Source organism: Hypanus sabinus, chromosome 27 (genome assembly GCF_030144855.1).
Source record: "Hypanus sabinus isolate sHypSab1 chromosome 27, sHypSab1.hap1, whole genome shotgun sequence".
NCBI classification, from domain to species: domain Eukaryota; kingdom Metazoa; phylum Chordata; class Chondrichthyes; order Myliobatiformes; family Dasyatidae; genus Hypanus; species Hypanus sabinus.
The window spans coordinates 44861284-44882478 of NC_082732.1; the positions used below are offsets into that span (position 1 = coordinate 44861284).

General features: G+C 45.9%; 1 protein-coding gene across 6 annotated transcripts in view; it reads left to right on the forward strand.

Moving 5' to 3' along the window:
* LOC132382283 (polyhomeotic-like protein 2) overlaps window positions 1-21195 on the forward strand; it is a 163713-nt gene that overhangs the window by 128052 nt on the left and 14466 nt on the right. For 2 of the 6 annotated variants that reach the window (XM_059952387.1, XM_059952386.1), the window contains exons 9-13: window positions 1272-1474; window positions 4544-4588; window positions 13058-13187; window positions 14616-14733; window positions 18124-18277. In XM_059952387.1, coding sequence (XP_059808370.1) covers window positions 1272-1474; window positions 4544-4588; window positions 13058-13187; window positions 14616-14733; window positions 18124-18277 — 650 coding nt within the window. The remainder of the gene's footprint in view (window positions 1-1271; window positions 1475-4543; window positions 4589-13057; window positions 13188-14615; window positions 14734-18123; window positions 18278-21195) is intronic. The other 4 variants (XM_059952388.1, XM_059952389.1, XM_059952390.1 and 1 more) reach the window with 4 other exon arrangements.

Genomic DNA, 21195 nt, shown 5'->3' on the forward strand with positions numbered 1-21195 from the left:
GTGGTGTGGGACCTGATGGTTGAGGGGTAGTGACTGTTCCTGAACCTGGTGGTGTGGGACCTGATGGTTGAGGGGTAGTGACTGTTCCTGAACCTGGTGTTGTGGGACCTGAGGCTCCTGTACCTTCCTCCCGATGCCAGCAGTGAGGAAGAGAGCAAGATCACTGACGGTGGGTGAAGCAGCGGCCGATTTGTTGGTGGAGAGCTCTCAAAGAAGCAATGCGATAAGTTCCAGTGATGCTAAAGGAAGGGTAAACAATGTCACCGATCACCGATACGAAGCCCCCTGATCTTACATAGGGCTTGATATGGGAATAGTCTCATCACTTGAGAAGGTAGACAGTGTCTCAATGTAACATGTCATCTCAAAGACTGAGAATGCTCAACTTCTCATCCTCTCTCAGTTCTCGCTCCCTCCATATCCACTCCCCACACTTCTGTCTCCCCTCTTCCTGCTCCCCTCCCCAATCTTTCTCCCTATTATCACTCCTCCCTCTCCTACCTCTCAATCCCACCCCCTCATCCTGCCCTTCCTCTCCCTTCTGCCGCCTCTCTCCTTCCCTCACCTGCCTCTCTCCATCCACCACTTCTCTCCACCATAAGACACAGGAGCAGAATTAGGCCATTTAGCCCATCGAGTCTACTCCACCATTCCATCATGGCTGATTTATTATCTCTCTTAACCCCATTCTCCTGCCTTCTCTCTGTAACCTTTGGCACTCTGACTAATGAAGAAGTATCAGCCTCTGATTTAAATACACCCAGTGACTTGGCCTCCACAGCCACTTGTGACAATGAATTCCACAGATTCACCACCCTCTGGCTAAACAAACTCATCCTCATCTCCATTCTAAAGGGGCATCCCTCTATTCTGAGCTGTGCCGGAGGTAGACTCTCCCGCTATAGGAAGCATCCTCTCTGTCTAGGCCTTTCAATATTTGGCAGGTTTCAATGAGATCTCCCCTCATTCTGCTAAACTTCAGTGAGTCCAGAACTGTCAAACGCTCCACCGCTCTCTTTCCCTCCCTCTCACTCTACTCTTCCATTTCTTGCTGTGTTTTCCCTCCTCCAACCCAACACTCCTCAGACACGATCGCGTAGTAATTCTTCTGCCAGGGTTAATGGGTGGGTTGCTGGGTGGTACAGCTGATCTCAATTTTTAAAAATGGCGACATGGTGGTCCTGTGATAGGGCAGTGGGCGTGGAGTGGGAGAGGAAGTTGTGAAGGGTGGGGTTGGTGCACAGTCACATGCTTGTCGTTCTCCCCCACAGGGAAAGGCCCAGAAACCGTGAATGCGAAGTCCCCTTCCCCTGCTCCAACCATGACATCAGGAAATGGCAGCACGACCTCGTCTGTGACGGTGAGCGTGCCACAGAACGCCGAGAACAAACCACCTCAGGCCATTGTCAAGCCCCAGATTCTCACGCATGTCATCGAGGGGTTCGTTATCCAGGAGGGTGCAGAGCCATTCCCCGTGAGTACCCTCAGTCCCATGGACTTCACCTTCACTCGGGGGGGGGGGGGTTCGCTGCCCATTTGTTCACAGCCTAGTCACCTACCGACTTACAGCTACTGAGTGGCAGCTTCACTAACTAGCACCTATGAAGCTTAACTTGATGGTTTAACTAACTAATACCACTAAGTTTGACCATTTGTTTAACTAACTAGAAACACTAACTTTGACCTGGCAGTTTAACCAACTAATACCACTAAGTTTGACCTGATGGTTAACTAACTAGAAACACTGACTTTGACCTGACAGATTAACTAATTAGTACCACTAAATTTGTTCTGGTAGGTTGACTAACTAGCACCGTCTGATCTGGTGGTTGAACTAACTAGAATTACTAAGTTTGACTTGAGGGTTTAACAAACTAATACTATAAAATTTAACCTGATGGTTGAACTTTACAGGGACCCGGTGGGTGAGCTAACTGGCATCACTGTGAGTGACCTACAGACTTCAGTTCTGTAGAGTTGGCCTGCTCAATGTGATGGCATAGCACAGTGCTGGCCTGCAGCAGGGTGTGCATTGCACTGGAGGATGCCTGTCCACTCAGACTGGCCAGTTGCTGAGAGAACGGCCTAATTCACCTTACTGACAGTGCAACAGCTTCTCCTGATCTACTCGGAGCCTGGTCACCTTGTCTGATTTCCTTTCTACTGGTTATGTAAAGCATATTTAAAGTGGAGGTTGATAGGTTCTTGATTAGTCAGGGCGTCAAAGGTTATGGGAAGATGGCAGGAGAACGGAGTTGAGAGGGATAATAAATCAGCCATGATGGAATGACAGAGCAGACTCATTGGGGTGAATGGCCTAATTCTGCTCCTATGTTTTATCGTTTAAACACTCACCCTTAGTTACATGCACACCGTTAACGAGGAATCCTGCCTTAAGATATCAAGAGGAATTTTACACCATTGGTTGGAGTGGGGTCTCAGATAGGTTTAGCTCCTGTTTCATGCTCCTACACCTTCTAGGTAATTGAAAGGATGTTTGGATATCCTGCCATGACCTCCCATGTTCCCTAACTATGTAGGAGTAAGTCATTTGCCCTATTGGGTCTATGCCAATGAACCACTGCTCTAATCACTTGGCAGTGAATTCTACACATCCTCAGCTCTCTGCCTAGACCCGTTGACCAGCACCCAGACCTCGCCCTCCATATACCTACCATCCGTGTACAAATCCAAACTTCACTTAGAAGTTGTAATCGAGCTCACATGCACCATTTGCACTGGCAGCTCATTCCATACTCTCATGACCCTCTGAGTGAAGAAGTTTCCCCTCATGTTCCCCTTAAACTTTTCACCTTTCACCCTTAACCCATGACCTCTAGTTGTAGTCCCAGCCAACCTCAATGGAAAATGCCTGCATGCTTTTATCCTACGTGTACCCCTCATTTGTATACCACTATCAAATCTCCTGTCAGTCTTCTACATTCCAAGGAATAAAGTCCTAACCTATTCAATCTTTCCCTATAACTCAGGTCTTCAAGTCCCAGCAACATCCTTGTTAATTTTCTCTGTGCCCTTTAACCTAATTTACATCTTTCCTGTGGGTAGGTGACTAAAACTACACACAGCCCTCCAAATTAGGCCTCAACAGTGTCTTGTACAACTTCAACATAAGACTCTATTTCCTGTACTTAGAACTTTGATTTATAAAGAACCATGTGCTAAAAGCTTTCTTTATGACCTTGTTTACCTGTGATACCACTTTCGTTAAATTATAGACCTGTTTTCCCAGATCCCTTTGTTTTAACACACTCCTCAGTGAGGTACTGTTCACTGTACAAGACCCACCCTGGTTGGTCCTACTTTGCACTTGTCTGCATTTAATTCCATCTGCCATTTTCCAGTTGTTCCTGATCTTGTTGCAAACTTTAATAATCTTTCTCGCTCTCCACCACATCCCCATTCTTACTGTTATCCACAAATTTGCTAATCCAGTTAACGGCATTATCATCTAGATCATTGATATAGATGACAAACAACAACAGACACAGCACTGATCTCTGCAGCACTCCACTAGTCACAGGCCTCCAGTCAGAGAGGTAACCATCTGGTACCACTCTCTGGCTTCTCCCATAAAGCCAATGTTTACTCCAATTTATTACCTCATCTTGAATGTCAAGTGACTGTATCTTTTTGACCAGCCTCTCATCGGGGACCTTGTCAAATGCTTTGCTGAAGTCCGTGTAGACAACATCCACTGCCTTGCCTTCATCCACTTTGCTGGTAACTTCCTCAATAAGCTGTAAGATTGGTTAGACATGACCTACCACACACAAAGCCATGCTGACTATCCCTTATCAGTCCCTCTGTCTGTCCAATTACTCACGTATACAGTCCCTTAGAATACCTTCCAGTAACTTTCCCACTACTGACATCAGGCTCACCTGGTCACAGTGAGAGCATGAAAACTCCCCACAGACAGTGCCAGAGTCCAGGATCAAACCCGGGACTCAGGTTGTTCTGCAGGGGCTTTCCCCACTGTACTGCCCAACATCCACCAGGAGGTTCCAGGAAGGAGCAGTGGGTGAGGGGATAGGGGAAAAGTTCAGGTTCAACTTACTGTCATTCAACCGTGCACGTGTCGAATACTGTGCAAAGTCCTAGCTAGGGTGTGTAGACTTTTGCATAGTGCTATATTCGTCAACGTGGAGCAAAGAGCGAGTTTGTAAATCTGGCAGAAGCAAAGGATGTTGGGAATGGTGAGGGTGGAACGTCGCGGGAAGGGTATGGGATGAGTGGCAGAGAAGGGGTCCGGGGCAGGGGTGGCAGTGGTGCAAACACACCCACCCCTGAGACACCAGGCAAGGTCATTTGATTAGAAATAATTGGTTTGTGATCATTACCAAATGTGTCTCTGGTGCTTTCTACTCCCTCCCTCTCCCTACCACAATTCAACCCCCCCCCCCCCCCCACTGTGCCCTTTCCACTCTCATTCCACAAGAGAGACCTATCCCATATCAGAATCAGGTTTATCATCACTCACATATGTCATGAAATTTGCTTTTTTTCCCAATATTTTTATTAGTTTCTACATAGAAGAATACAGAGTACAAGAAAGTGTATATCAAAGGTAAAAGAGATTAGAAAAAAGCTACCAATTACATTATATCTGATAATAATAACAATCTCATTATCCTGTATTGATGTAAGTTAATCAATAGTTATATTGAAATATACTATATAACCATATAACAATCACAGCACAGAAACAGGCCATCTTGGCCCTCCTAGTCCGTGCCGAACCCTTAATCTCACCTAGTCCCACCTACCCGCACTCAGCCCATAACCCTCCACTCCTTTCCTGTCCATATACCTATCCAATTTTACCTTAAATGACACAACTGAACTGGCCTCTACTAGTTCTACAGGAAGCTCATTCCACATAGCTATCACTCTTTGAGTAAAGAAATACCCCCTCGTGTTTCCCTTAAACTTCTGCCCCCTAACTCTCAAATCATGTCCTCTCGTTTGAATCTCCCCTACTCTCAATGGAAACAGCCTGTTCACGTCAACTCTATCTATCCCTCTCAAAATTTTAAATACCTCGATCAAATCCCCCCTCAACCTTCTACGCTCCAATGAATAGAGACCTAACTTGTTCAACCTTTCTCTGTAACTTAATTGCTGAAACCCAGGTAACATCCTAGTAAATATTTATTACAATATTTATTACTAATTTATTACAAAAGAAGGAATCGAACCCCTACCATAGCCATTGAGCATGGGTAGGAGGAAAAGCATCTTTCCATTTAAACAAAAGCGTCCTCCTAGCTATAAGAGAGCTAAAGGCTAAAATATGTAAATCAGATGCCTTTAGCTTAATATCTTGTCCTGCAACAACACCGAATAGGGCCGTCAGAGGGTTAGGCTTAACATTGACTTTAAAAAGTAAGCTTTTTTCAGTGTTGCAGCAGTACAGTGCAATACATAAAATCACCATAGTAACGTGCAAAGCTCGTGGACATCCTGGCTATAGATATGACTTTTGCACAGTATACCACCAAACAGAACCAAGGTGCACAACACAGTATGTATAACTCACACACACAACACAAAGTAATGTTACCACAAATAATAAGGTGCATTTATGATAGAAATTTAAAAAGTAAACAGTATAATACTACTGGTGCTTCATACGTGGGGCAGTAAGTTCAGTAGTCTCATGGTCTGAGAGAAGAAGCTTTTTCCCATCCTAACAGTTCTTGCCCTAGTACTATTGTACCTCCAGCCTGATGGTAGGGATTGTTGGACAGTGGTTCCTGTGGGATCTCTACCTGGAGGAATCCTTCCTCCCAAACACCATCTCCTCACCGAATCCATCCCAGAGAACCCATGACACCTGGTACAACGAAGGGCGACTGAGGTCGAGGGGGGCAGGAGCGAGAGAAGGGTCCATTGTTCACACCTAGATGAAGGAGGCAGTCACTCCGTCTGGGTACTGTAGTGCTTATACCAGGTATACGGGCAGTAATCTCCCTGGCATTCGTCACCAGCCCTCAGGACAGGAAACCAGTGGGATATGTGGAATTCTGGGGTTACGTCCTACCAGCGTTAATCTCAGTTTCCTCGTCTGACAATCCCGAGACCAGATATTAAATCCCATTATGGAGGCCTTTATTGGTTGGATCAACTATAAATGTTACATTCTAGCTGCCTGCATTTTTGCTGCAGCACCATCAGTCAGTACGCAAGCCTGGGCAGTACAATATGAAGAGCAAGCTTTTGCTTGTACAGCAGGCTCCCACCTCTCCATTCAGCTGATGAATCCAAAGAAATGGCAGAGACGGAAGCAGTTTGGCTCCAGTGTCATTGCCGCAGTTGTCAGTCAGCGTTAACTCAACGTAGTGCCTTAGGGACTCCAGCTCCGGATTTGTCCTTGGGGTCTACCCCTAAAGACATCCCCGTGAGTGGATGTAACCGTAAGGCAGCGGAGCTTTGAGATCAGTTTTCCTTCTCCTAGATCAGCTGACAACCAGGGCTGACGAGCCCCATGACAGTTGTGAAGTTCAAAACGTAGAACAGTACAGCGCAAGAACAGGCCCTTCAGCTCACAGTGATTTGCCAGACTAATTAAACAAGTAATTCGATATCCAACTAACCCCTTCTTCAACTACTTATTCCCACCATAGGTGCTTCCTGACTAGCTGAGTTCCTCTAGCATTGTGTGTGTGTGTGTGTTGCTCAAGATTTTCAGTATCTGCAGAATCTCTTGTGCTTATAATCTTTTCTACCTACACAGTGTCCAGGCTTCCGTAGTTCTCTATACACTCATGTGCCTAAAACGGTCATAACTGCCTCTGTCATTTTGGACTCCAACACCACCCCTGGCAGCACATTCGAGGCATGCACCACTCTCTCTGTGAAAAAACCTGCCCTGTACATTTGCATGGGACATAGGAACAGAATTAAACCACTCAGCCCACTGAGTCTGTTCCATCATTCGATCATGGCTGATTTATTACCCTCTCAATCCCATTATCCTCCTGCCATCTCACCGTAGCTTTGGTGCCCATACTAATCAAGATTCTATTAGGCTCCACTTTAAATGTACCCAATGATTTGGCCTCCACAGCCATCTGTAGCAATGAATTCCACAAATTCACCACCCTCTGGGTCAATCAATTCCTCTTCATCTCAATTCTAAATGGACGCCTCTCTATTCTGAGGCTGTGTCCTCTGGTCTTAGACTCTCCCACCATTGGAAACGTCCTCTCCACATCCACTCTATCAAGGCCTTTCACCATTTGATAGGTTTTGATGAAATAGTGAGCACAGGCCCAGACCCATCAAACACTCTTCGTATGCCAAGCCATTCAATCGTTTTTGTGAACCTCCTACAGCACTCACATCTATGGTGATGAAGTGCTTTGAGAGGTTGGTTCTGGTTAATAATCAACTCCTGCCTGAGCAAGGACATGGACTCTGCAATCTGTCTATCACCACAGTGGGTCTCATTGGCTCTTCAAGGTACCTTGGATCACCTGGACAACCCCTATACTTACATCGGGTTACTGTTTCTGACTATAGCAGCCTGATATAGGTACAGTTTAACACAATCACTCCTGCAGTTCTGATCAAAAAGCTACAAAGCCTGGGCCTCTGTACTCCCTTCTGCAGCTGGATCCTGGACTTCCTCACATGAAGACCACAGTTTGTGTGGATTGGAAATAATATCTCCACCTTGCTGATGATCAACACTGGCACACCTCAAGGATGTGTGCTTAGCCCACTGCTCTCCTCTCTCTGCACATCTCAAATGCATTTTTGCTGACAGCGCAACTATTGCTGGCAGAGGGTGTACAGGGGTGAGATGTATCAGCTGTTTGAATGGTGTGGCAGCAAAAACCTTGCATTCATTGTTAGTCAGACCAAAGAATTAATTGTGGACTTCAGAAAGGGTAAGACGAGGAAACACGCAACAGTGCTCATTGGGAGATGAAAGGGTGAGTAATTTCAAGTTCCTGGGTAGTTGCACCGCTGAGGGTCTATCATGGGCCCAATAGATCAATACATTTGCACAGAAGGCACGAACGACAATGGCTTTGCTCCATTAGGAATTTGTCACAAATTTCTGCTGATGTTTCTTGAAGAGCATTTTAACTGGCTGCATCACCGTCCCATACGGAGTACCGCACACTGCAGAGAGCTGTAAACTCATGGGCACTAGGCTCCCCGGCATCCAGGTTATCTTAAAGGAATGAAGCCTCAAAAAGGCAGCATCCATCATTAAGGACCCCTTTCACCCAGACATGCCCTCTCCTCATTGCTACCATGTGTCCGCTGTGGTTCAGTGGGGAAGCACTCCAACAGGAAAGAGCTGCAAGAAGTTGTAAACTCAACCAGCTCCATCAGGGACACAAGCCTCCCAAGCATTGGGCAATGCCTCAAGAAGGCTGCATCCTTCATTAAGGACCCCATCGCCCAGGACATGCCCTCTCTTCATTGTGACCAACAGGGAGAACATAGAGGAGCCTGAAGACACACACTCAATGTTTCAGGAGCAACTTCTTCCCCTGCCATCAGACTTCTGAATGGAAATTGAACTCGTGAACACCACCTCACTACTTATTTTTTCTCTTTTTATACTACTTATTTAACTTTTTAATGTAGATATGTAACTAATTTACAGTTTTATTGGTATTGCACTGTACTGTTGCCACATAACAAATGTAACGACATATGCCAGTGATATTAATTCTGATTCTAGGCCTCATAACCTTATAAACCTCTATCAAATCTCCCCTCAGCCTCCACCGCTCCAGATAAAACACCTAAATTTGTCCATCCTCTCGTTATAGCAACATGCTCTAATGCTGGTAAACCCCTTCTGCACCCTCTCCAAAGCCTCAACATCCTTCCTATAACGGGAACTGTAGCAATATTCCAGATGTGGCCTAACCAGAGTTTTAGAAAGCTGCAACATAACTTCTTGACTTTATTCCATAACCTTGTCAACCTTTGTAGCCACTTTCAGAGAGCTAGGAACTTGGGGCCTCAAGACCCATAGATTGTTAGGAAGAACTGACAATGTTTCTGAGGTGTCATTAAATTCCCTGGTTCACAAGGTTCTGAGGTCAGGAGGTGAAGGTCCTTAACCCAGCTGCTCTGTAAATGACTCCCAGTGTGTTGTGGGTCTTGTTTCGCTGTACACTGGACTGTAACCCCCAGTGTTACTGCAGCCATTTGAAGCAGCTCATCACCACCTTCTCCAGGACAGCAGGGGCTTTGCAATGAATGCCTCCCCTCCCCACTCCAAAAACTGGATAAGGAAAAGATAGTAATTCTGCAGACGCTGGAAATCCAGCGCAGCGCGCACGAAACGCAGGAGGAATGCAGCAGTCAGGCAGTGTCTGTGGAAATAAATAAAGTCGATGTTCTGGGCCGAGGCCCTTCATCAGGACTGGAAGGGAAGAGGGAATAGGTCAGAATAAGAAGTTGGGAGGAGGGAAAGGAGGACAAGCTGGAAGATGAGGTGGGGGGAGGGGTGAAGTAAGAAGCTGGGAGGTGATAAGTGGAAAAGGTAAAAGGCTGGAGAGGAGAGTGGATCTTGGGAGAAAGGGAAGGTAGAAGGGCACTGGGGGAAAGGGGGATGATAGACAGGTGAAGTTGGGCACCCTGTGATGTAACTGAGCTGATGGTTTCATTGTCAGTGTCAAATCTGCCGTCTCTCACAGTAGGTGACAAAAGCATTTTGCGTGTGGTTTACATGTCTGCGCGTGTCACTCGGGTGGCGGGGCGGATGGGGGGGTGTCAAAGCAAGCAATATTTTGTGGGGAGATTTTTGCACTAATTGGCAATGACATTTTTGTGTCTGTACCTCTCTTCTCATCACGTTTGAATGATTTCCACAACCTTCTCTATCGACGCTCTCTCCATGGGCAATTTTTGTGAGTGATTCGCTTTTCTACTTTACGATACTGTGTCATGTCGCTGATTTTTTTTTAATGATGTACCGTGGCAGTGTCCTGTCTCCTGGCATCCATTCTCTGCTGCTGCACCCCTCCTGTCTGTGTCACTGTGTAACCTGCAGTAAGGTCCACCTGCATGCTTCAGCCAGCCTTGCCTGCACAATGTGACCCATAAAAACGCCTCTTAATGCCGTTGCTTGGGACCCGCGGGATTATCAGTGCGGGCGCAGTTCCTGACCACAACCCGCAACACGCAGCTGAAATGCCTTGAGCCTTGCATGCTGCCCATGACCTTCTGATCTCCTGCAGCTGAGAGTCAGGAAGAGGGCAACCACTTGATGAAACTGACTAAACCTATTGAATATTGAAAGTCCTAGATTAGAGAAGGTGTGGAGAGAAAGATTCTGATAGTGGTGGAGCTTAGGACCAGAGGCCAGCCTCAGAATGGAGGGATGTCCATTTAGAACAGAGATGAGGAGGAATTTCTTTAGCCAAGGGTGGTAAATTTGTGGAATTCTTTGCCACAGATGGCTGTGGAGCCCCAGTCATTTGATAAATTTAAATAGGTTCTTGATTAGTCAGGGTGTCAAAGGTTACAGGGAGAAGACGGGAGAATGGGGTTGAAAGGGTTAACAATTCAGTCATGATGGAATGGCAGAGCAGACTTGATGGTTTGAATGGCCTAATTCTGCTCTCATGACATGGTATTATGGTCACTGGGGACGGTGTCAGGAATAAGATACAGCTTGCCATTCAATCATCTTGGAGTGAAGAAGGGTGCGAGGTGACTTGAGAGAGGTGTACAAGATGATGAGAGCCAAGGATCAAATGGACAGCCAGAGACTTTTACCCAGGATGGAAATTGCTCATATGAGAGGACATGTATTAAGATGATTGGAGGAAAGCATAGGGAGATGTCTTGTGGATTTTTCTTATACAATGATGGGTGAGATGAAGGCAGATACTTTAGCAGCTTTTAAGAGAGGCACATGAATGATAGAAAAATGGAGGGTTATATTGGAGGGAAGGGTTAGATTAATCTTGGAGTAGGTTAAAAGGTTGGCACAACATTGTGCTGTGAAGAGCCTGTACTGTGTTATAATGTTCAGAGTAGGAAGCAGAACAGGTGGGAGCTTGGGGTCATTACAACAGGGTGAATCTTTATTCTGAAGGTCATCAGTACCAGAAAGTTCATGGAGACATTTTGAGATGGTGGTTGTCCAATTGTATGTTAATTGCTTTCAATATACTCAATGGCTTGGAGGAACTCAGCAGGTTAGGCAGCAGCTATGGAGGAGAATAAACAGTTGACATTCTAGGCCGAGGTCCCTCTGAAGGGTCTTGGCCTGAAACGTCAACTGTTTATTCCCCTCCATAGGTGCTGCCTGAACAGCTGAGTTCCTCCAGCATTTTACGTTTGTTGCTCTAGATTTCCAGCATCTGCAGAATCTTCCATGTTTCAATGACGAGAGGCATTGATCGTGTGGATACTCAGAGGCTTTTTCCCGGTGCTGAAATGGTTGCCACAAGAGGACACAGGTTTAAGGTGCTGGGGAGTAGGTACAGAGGAGATGTCAGGGGTGAGTTTTTTACTCAGTGGTGAGTGCTTGGAATGGGCTGCCGGCAACGGTGGTGGAGGCAGATACGATAGGGTCTTTTAAGAGACTTTTGGATAGGTACATGGAGCTTAGAAAAATAGAGGGCTGTGGGTAAGCCTAGTAATTTCTAAGGTAGGGACATGTTTGTCACAACTTTGTGGGCTGAAGGGCCCGTATTGTGCTGTAGGTTTTCTGTGTTTCTGATGGGGGCAGGTGACTGCAGACTCAGTCACCAAGTCAGAGAGAATTTGTTGGGGGTGGGGGGAGAAAGAGAGAGTGGCTCAGACAGGAGGACCAGCCAGGCAAAGGCACAGGTTTTGTGGTGCGACGAGGACTTGGAGGGGTCCAGAGTGTTGTGAGGTTGCTGAAGCCTTCTGGTCCCCAGGAGTTGGTATTTGAGCAGTCCATTTGTTTATTTGGAAATACAGCATGGAAGAGGCCCTTCAAGCTGCCCCACCCAGCAACCCACTTATTTAACCCGAGCCTAATCACGGGGCAATTTACAATGACACATTAACTTACTAACCAGTATGTCTGTGGACTGTGGGAGGGAAGCAGAACACCCAGATATTCATGGGGAGAATGTACTGACTCCTTAAGGATGATGTCTGAATTGAATTTCAAACTCTGGCGCCTCAAGCTCTGGTAGCTACATTACCACGGCACCCAGTTGAGTTCCTCAGTCACAGTCTGAGTAACTTTCTAGCAAGAATCCATTTGCCAAGTGAGGAATAGTTTTAGGTGAGGTAATAACCCTGGTAGTTCTGGGTCAATATAGAACCACCAGCACCTCCATGTCCCTAGTATGTTAGGTCCCCATCTCAATCAATAGGCAGCTAGATTATCTAAGAAAGGATGTGCTGGCATTGGAGAGAGTCCAGAGGAGGGTCATTAAGAATGATCCCAGGAATGAAAGGGTTAATGTATGAGGGGTGTTTGATGGCTCTGTCCCTATCCTCGCTGGAGTTTAGGAGAATGAGGGAGGATCTCATTGAAACCTATCCAATGTTGAAAGGCCTATATAAAGTGGATGTAGAGAGGACATTTCCTGTAGTGGAGAAGTAGAGGACCAGAGGGCACAGCCTCAGAATAGTACATCCATTTATAGTAGAGATGAGAACAAATGTCTTTAGCCAGAGGGTGGTGAATCCATGGAACTCATTGCCATAGAGGCTAAGTCATTAGATATATTTAAACCAGAGGCTGATGGGTTCTTGATTAGTCAGGGTGTCAAAGGTTACAGGGAGAAGAATGGGGTTGGGAGATAATAAATCAGTCATGATAGAATGACTCGATAGGCTGAATGGCCTAATTCTGCCCCTATGTCTTATGGCTTGTTATCCAAAGCAGATGGTGAGGGGAACCTCATTTGATTACCTGCTCAGGCTGAGTTTGAGATACCCTCTGGTGAAACCTAGAGAGTGAAGCGCATGGGATAGTTTAAAACCCAGACTGGTGCTTGGCACTGTCAAGGATCTGAGAGCTAAAATTTGCGTAAGACGGATGGAATTGTCCTTGTCTCTGGTACTGTAGGTGGGACGCTCCTCCCTACTAATCGACAATCTGGCCAAACAAAAGCAGCAGGCGGCCTCTGTGCCCGCGGCCGAGAAACCTGCACAGCCGGAACAGCCCGACTCCGAGATGGACGACCTCAGTCAGCAAGGTGAGTTGATGTCACAATCCGCTCGTGACCTGGGCCCCAGTGCTAAATTCAGACTTATTTATCAATAGATCAACTGTTTTTTGCCACATACGTTTCTATGTGTTGGGAATTTTCCGTAGTGTGTTGGTGGGGGTGTGACATACAACAAAAAAAATTTCAACAATTGCTGTATATAAATTCCAGATTGTTTAATGCTGTTTCAAGTATCTAAGTGTAAGGGAGAATGAAATAATTGTTACTCCAGATCTTATGCAACAGACAAAAACACACACAATAAGATAAAGGATACAATAAATATAAAAATGTCATATAAAGAATTACTAAAATATCAAGTTAGAGGTTAAGGGGCAGATCTGGAATAAAATGTGCATCAATACATGACCACCAGCGTGTATTTACAATGTAAACAGCTTTATAACAAGTGGTTTAAATTCTTTAGAATGACTGGAGTAATAGATAGAGGGAGTGGGTAGGGGGGCTAGCTATAATGGTTGATCAGATTGAAACATGCAGTGAAATGTATTATTTGCATTAATAACTAACACACGTAAAGATACGCTGGGGGCAGCCCACAAGTGTCACCTCACGTTCTGGAGCCAATATAACGTGCCCACAATGCCCAGCAGAACACAACAAGCAGCAACAGCAAAACTTGCTCCGTTCCTCTCTCCCAAAAAGCACACACGGTCCTCTAGCCCCAGGATGGGACATCTCCAGCAGGCTTGTGGATCCCGGAAATTGGACCTTCGACTTGCCCAGTAGACCTGAAGAGATTCTCAGACTTGGTATCCAAGTACCCACAGGGTCTCAAGAAGGCAACGTCAGACATTAAAGACCCTCACCACCCAGGACCTGCCTTCTTCTCATTGTTACCACTGGGGAGGAGGGACAGGCCCCTGAAGTCGCCCACTCAGTAATTCAGGAACAGCTTCTTCTCCTCCGCCATCAGTTTAGGATTGACAACGGGAAAGGAGAGAATATTTCAGCCCCTGGCTAGTTGGACTATGGTTTCAAGATTGTTTAATGTCATTTCCTATACACAAATATAAAAGAGAACAAAATAATTGTTACGCAGGATTTGATGCAGCACAAAAACACGGTAAGTATCGATACACAGGATAGCTTACATACATAGATTGACTATACGTCTATAAAGTGATGCTCGGCACAGGAGTGTCTGTACATAAGGTGACTGACAGGAAATGATAAAGTAGTGGTGGTTGTGGGTGTGGAGGGGTAGGTTAGTGGGTGGAGGTGTTGATCAGCCTTACTCTTTGGGGAAAAATAGCTGTTATTGAGTCTCGTGGTCCTGGCGTGGATGCTATGTAGCCTCCTCCCTGATGGGAATGGGACAAACAGTCCATGAGCAGGGTGGGTGGTATCCTTCAAGATGTTACTGACCCTTTCTGTCCCTTTGCTTTCCACCAGACTCAATGGAAAAGGAGGAAGATGCCCTTAAACTGAAGTGCGAGTTCTGTGGCAGGCTTGACTATGCCTACAAGTTCAAGGGCTCCAAGAGGTTCTGCTCCATGGCCTGTGCCAAGAGGTAAAGGCCTCAGCAAGGCCCAGAATGCCTGAGGAGTGTTGGGCCTGCTGTAACCAGCTCCGTCACCGAGGTGACACAGTTGAGCGGCAAGTAGAGATGCTGCCTCACAATGCCAGTGATTCCTGTTCAGTCCCCAACTCCTGCGCTGTCTGTGTGTGGAGCTTACACTGTGACGGTGACTGAGAGTTTGCCCCAGGTGCCACATCCCAGAGGTGTGTGGGTCAGTGGGTTATGTGGCATCAAAACATACAGTGAAATGTGTCATTGGCACCAATGGCCAACACAGTCTCAGAATGTGCTGGGGGTCCAAAATAACATGCCCACAACTCACTAACCCTTACCCAAATGTATTTGGACTTTGGGGGCACACAAAGCACCCAGAGGAAAACCATGTGGATACAGGGAGAACGTGCAAACTCCTCACAGACCACAGTGTGAATTGAACCCCAGTCACTGGTGCCATAATAGCATTATGCTAATGTGCTGCCCATGATGGTCAGTATGGACCCAATGGGCTGAATGGCCTGAGTCTGTGCTGTATTTCTCTACAAATGCTCTTATAGGAACCATGATGGATTCACTGATTATCATGTGTGGTTATTTTATTGATTTAGAAACACATCACAAAATAGGCCCTTCCAGTCCAACAAATTGCGTCACCCAGTAACCCACTGATTTTAACCCTGGCCTAATCACAAGACAATTTACAATGACCAATTACCCTACAAACCGGTACATCTTTGGACTGTGGGAGGAAACTGAAGCATTTGGAAGAAACCCATGTGCGCACAGGAACAACATACAAACCTTCTTACAGAGGGTGGCGGGATTGAAGTCTGAACTCCAGTGCCCCGAGCTGTAGTAGCTTTGCACTAACCTCTGTGCTACCGTGTGCCTTACATAGCGACACCATAGCACACCTTCGGCCCTCACTGTTGTACCCACCTTTAAGGGGACCTTGGAAGATGTCATCCAACCCAACCAGCGTTTCCCTCACTCATTGAGAGTTTCTTCGGGTAAAAGGGGTGGGTCCTACCAATGCAAACATCAAGAAGTTGTGACAGCGAAAATTTGACTTCGGTCAAAGTTTTATCTCTTGGATCAAATTGCTGTATTTGTGTCCTACTGCCTCTGTTTTAACTAATTTTCAGAAATCCCAGTTATTTAACCTCAAACGTGGCACCCGTCAGGGATGCCCTTTAAGTCCCTTTCTCTTTGATTTGGCTATAGAACCTTTGGCGATAGCATTTCAAAATTGTCCTGAATTGACTGGGATTTGGAGAGGGGGTGTTGAGCATAAAGTTTCTCTTTATGCTGATGACTTATTACTTTTTCTTTCAAATCCGTCTACATCCTTACCTCCAATGTTTTCATTTCTTGACCAGTTTAGCCAGTTCTCTGGCTATAAACTTAATTTACATAAGAGCAAACTTTTCCCAATTAATAAAGAAGCACACGAATTAACATTTCGTGATCTCCCTTTTAAAGTAGTCCATAAACAATTTACCTATCTCGGGATTACAGTCACAAGCAAGTTTAAAGATCTCTTTCGTGAAAATTTTGCCAATCTTGTATATACTATAAAACAGAGTCTGGTACAATGGTCACCTCTATCTATGTCTTTGGTAGGTCATATTAATGTTGTTAAAATGTATGTTCTCCCTAAACTTTTATACTTATTTCAATCAATCCCAATTTTTATTCCTAAATCTTTTTTTGATTCCTTAGACTCTATTATTTTGTCATATCTGTGGAAGAATAAGTGCTCTAGAATTAATAAAGTTTATCTCCAAAAATCTAAAAAAGAGGGTGGCATGGCTTTACCTAACTTTCGTTTATATTACTGGGCAGCCAATATACGTTGTGCTACCTTTTGGTCTTTTTTCCATGGCCAACCCGAGCGCCCTAATTGGGTGGCAATGGAGTTGAGCTCCACTAAAGAACTATCTATCTCTGCACTTCTTGGCTATGTACTCCCTAGTAGTTTGTCCAGAGTAATAGTTAACTCTCTTGTTAGACACACTTTGCATATTTGGGCTCAGTTTAGGAAATTTTATGGTTTCCATGGTTTTTCCGTTTCCAGCCCTGTCGTACATAATCACCTTTTTCTACCCACTATGTATGACTCAGCATTCCAGGATTGGTATAGGAAGGGCATTAGACATTTTGAAGATCTTTTTATTGATAATCGCTTCGCTTCTTTCCAACAGCTCTCTGCTAAGTTCAATCTGCCCAATGCTCATTTTTTTAGATATCTCCAAATTAGACACTTTATTGTTCCTTTAATTCCTAACTTCCCTGAATTGCCTGTGAAAAATGTTATGGACTTTTTTCTTTCCATTAATCCACTAGGTAAAGGTTTAATATCAAGTATTCAAAATAAATTAGCAGCCTTACGATGTGCCCCTGTGGATAAAATTAAAATGGCATGGGAGCAGGATTTAAATACCTCCTTATCTGATGAGACTTGGGACTCGATTCTCAAATCGGTTAATACAACCTCTCTTTGTGCTCATCATTGCCTCTTACAGTTTAAGATTGTTCATAGAGCCCATATGTCTAAATCTAAATTATCTCGATTTTACCCTAACATCAGTCCGCTTTGTGATAAACGCAAAAAGGGCGAGGCCTCTCTCATTCATATGTACTGGTTTTGTCCTAGCTTGGAGAAATTTTGGAAAGATGTCTTTATAATGTTATCGTATATTCTGAATCACCACCTAGAACCAAACCCTTTAATTGCTCTGTTCGGTTTCTGGGGTGAGACAGGTTTATGTCTGAGTTCGTCTAAGTGTCGAATATTATCATTTGCCTCTCTCCTGGCTAGACGTTTAATCCTTCTTAGATGGAGAGATGTTGCCCCGCCCACTCATGCTCAATGGCTTAATGATATTATGGCCTGCTTGGACCTTGAAAAAATTCACTATTCAATTCTTAATTCGGACTTAAAGTTCCATAAGGTCTGGGGACCTTTTATGGAGTACTTTCATAACCTTCCTCTTAACTAAGGTTTTTTTTTGGTCCCTTGCTTTCAGCTCCTTCTTCTTTTGGTAGTAGGCATTAATATCTTCTGTTGCTAAGTGTATTCACAGTTTGGGGGTTTGATTGTCCTGATTTATATTCTCTATATTGTGTTGTGGGTGGTCTGGAGTTTCCTTTTTTTGTTTTGTGTTGTGGGGCTTGGGGAGGACACTAATTTTACTTGTCTTCAATTTGGGTGCTTTTTCAATTATCTTTCTCTGTATCAGATTGTTGTTGTATGCTTATTTTTGCACCGTATCAATGTCCTTCATTCTGATGTTTTTTTTTATATCTGTAGTTATGTAGAAAATGTATAAAAAAACTAATAAAAAAGAAGTTGTGACAGCGAGCCTTTTCTTTCATCTCCAGGTACAATGTCGGCTGCAGTAAGCGAGTGGGCCTGTTCAAACCTGACAAGAGCAAGTACCTTCAGAAGAAAGAAAGCGGCAAGCTGGGCAAAAGGGGCCCCCGGAAGAACAGCCTGCATGGGGGTAACAGCGAACAGCCCAAGAAACAGCTCAAGGTGAGGGAACCACACAAAATGGAGGAACGTGGCAATTTCTATGGAGAGGAATATGTAGTTGAAATTTTGGGCCGGGACTGAAAAGGAAGAGGGAAGAAGCCAGAACAAGAAAGTGGGGGAAGAGGAGGAAGACAAGCTGGAAGGTGATGCGTGAAGCCGAGTGCTCTGAAGAATCTGGGGGATGATGAGTGGAAAAGGCAAAAGGATGGAGAAGAAGGGATCTGATAGTAGAGGAGAGTGGACCATGGGAGAAAGGGACATCAGGGAGAGGTGATGGGTAGATGAGAAGATGAGGTCAGAGGACAGAGCAGGCAATAGAAGAAGAGGGAAGGGGAGGGAAAGAAAATACCAGAAGAAGAAATTGACCATCATGCCACCACATAAGAGGCAACACAAACAGAGTATGAGGCGTTCTTGACCTTCTGTCGGCAAGTGACTCGCGACTGTGGCAGCACGGCCCCTTCAGCAAGGGAGCCAAGTGGTCAGGTTCAGAAGGACCCCATATCCCAGTACAGAGGGGTCAGATCCCATAAGAATTTGCATCCAAAAACTGAGAGAACTGATCCCGAGGGACCCCAGACCCCAGCATGGAAGGAATTGATCACTGCAGTTTAGAAGAATGGTGGGGGAGGGTGGAATCTCATTGAAAATTACTGAATGGTGAAGGGCCCAGATAGAGAGGATGTGGAGAGGATGTTTCCTATAGTGGGGGAGTCTAGGACAGAGGACACAGATAGAGTGGATGTGGAGAGGATGTTTCCTATAGTGGGGGAGTCTAGGACCAGAGGGCCCAGATAGAGAGGATGTGGAGAGGATGTTTTCTGTATTGGGGGAGTCTAGGACCAGAGGGCACAGATAGAGTGGATGTGGAGAGGATGTTTCCTATAGTGGGGGAGTTTAGGACCAGAGGACACAGATAGAGCGGATGTAGAGAGGATGGTTCCTATATTGGGGGAGTCTAGGACCAGATGTGGAGAGGATGTTTCCTATAGTGGGGGAGTCTAGGACCAGAGGGCACAGATAGAGTGGATGTGGAGAGGATGTTTCCTATGGTGAGGGAGTCTAGGACCAGAGGACACAGATAGAGTGGATGTGGAGAGGATGTTTCCTATAGTGGGGGAGTCTAGGACCAGAGGGCGCAGATAGAGAGGCTGTGGAGAGGATGTTTTCTGTAGTGGGGGAGTCTAGGACCACAGATAGAGCGGATGTGGAGAGGATGTTTCCTGTAGTGGGGGAGTTTAGGACCAGAGGACACAGATAGAGCGGATGTGGAGAGGATGGTTCCTATAGTGGGGACGTCTAGGACCAGAAGGCACAGATAGAGTGGATGTGGAGAGGATGTTTCCTATAATGGGGGAGTGTAGGACCAGAGGACACAGATAGTGGATGTGGAGAGGATGTTTCCTATAGTGGGGGAGTCTAGGACCAGAGGGCACAGATAGAGAGGATGTGGAGAGGATGTTTTCTGTATTGGGGTGTCTAGGACCAGAGGGCACAGATAGAGTGGATGTGGAGAGGATGTTTCCTATAGTGGGGGAGTTTAGGACCAGAGGACACAGATAGAGCGGATGTAGAGAGGATGGTTCCTATATTGGGGGAGTCTAGGACCAGATGTGGAGAGGATGTTTCCTATAGTGGGGGAGTCTAGGACCAGAGGACACAGATAGAGTGGATGTGGAGAGGATGTTTCCTATAGTGGGGACGTCTAGGACCAGAGGGCACAGATAGAGTGGATGTGGAGAGGATGTTTCCTATAATGGGGGAGTGTAGGACCAGAGGACACAGATAGAGTGGATGTGGAGAGGATGTTTCCTATAATGGGGGAGTGTAGGACCAGAGGACACAGATAGAGTGGATGTGGAGAGGATGTTTCCTATAGTGGGGGAGTTTAGGACCAGAGGACACAGATAGAGCGGATGTAGAGAGGATGGTTCCTATATTGGGGGAGTCTAGGACCAGATGTGGAGAGGATGTTTCCTATAGTGGGGGAGTCTAGGATCAGAGGACACAGATAGAGTGGATGTGGAGAGGATGTTTCCTATAGTGGGGACGTCTAGGACCAGAGGGCACAGATAGAGTGGATGTGGAGAGGATGTTTCCTATAATGGGGGAGAGTAGGACCAGAGGACACAGATAGAGTGGATGTGGAGAGGATGTTTCCTATAATGGGGGAGTGTAGGACCAGAGGACACAGATAGAGTGGATGTGGAGGATGTTTCCTATGGTGGGGGAGTCTAGGACCAGAGGGCACAGATAGAGTGGATGTGGAGAGGATGTTTCCTATAGTGGGGGAGTCTAGGACCAGAGGACACAGATAGAGTGGATGTGGAGAGGATGTTTCCTATAGTGGGGGTGTCTAGGACCAGAGGACACAGATAGAGTGGATGTGGAGAGGATGTTTCCTATAGTGGGGGTGTCTAGGACCAGAGGACACAGATAGAGTGGATGTGGAGAGGATGTTTTCTGTATTGGGGGAGTCTAGGACCAGAGGGCACAGATAGAGCGGATGTGGAGAGGATGTTTCCTGTAGTGGGGGAGTTTAGGACCAGAGGACACAGATAGAGCGGATGTGGAGAGGATGGTTCCTATAGTGGGGACGTCTAGGACCAGAAGGCACAGATAGAGTGGATGTGGAGAGGATGTTTCCTATAATGGGGGAGTGTAGGACCAGAGGACACAGATAGTGGATGTGGAGAGGATGTTTCCTATAGTGGGGGAGTCTAGGACCAGAGGGCACAGATAGAGAGGATGTGGAGAGGATGTTTTCTGTATTGGGGGAGTCTAGGACCAGAGGGCACAGATAGAGAGGATGTGGAGAGAATGTTTCCTGTAGTGGGGGAGTCTAGGACCAGAGGGCACAGATAGAGAGGATATGGAGAGGATGTTTCCTATAGTGGGGGAGTCTAGGACCAGGGGGC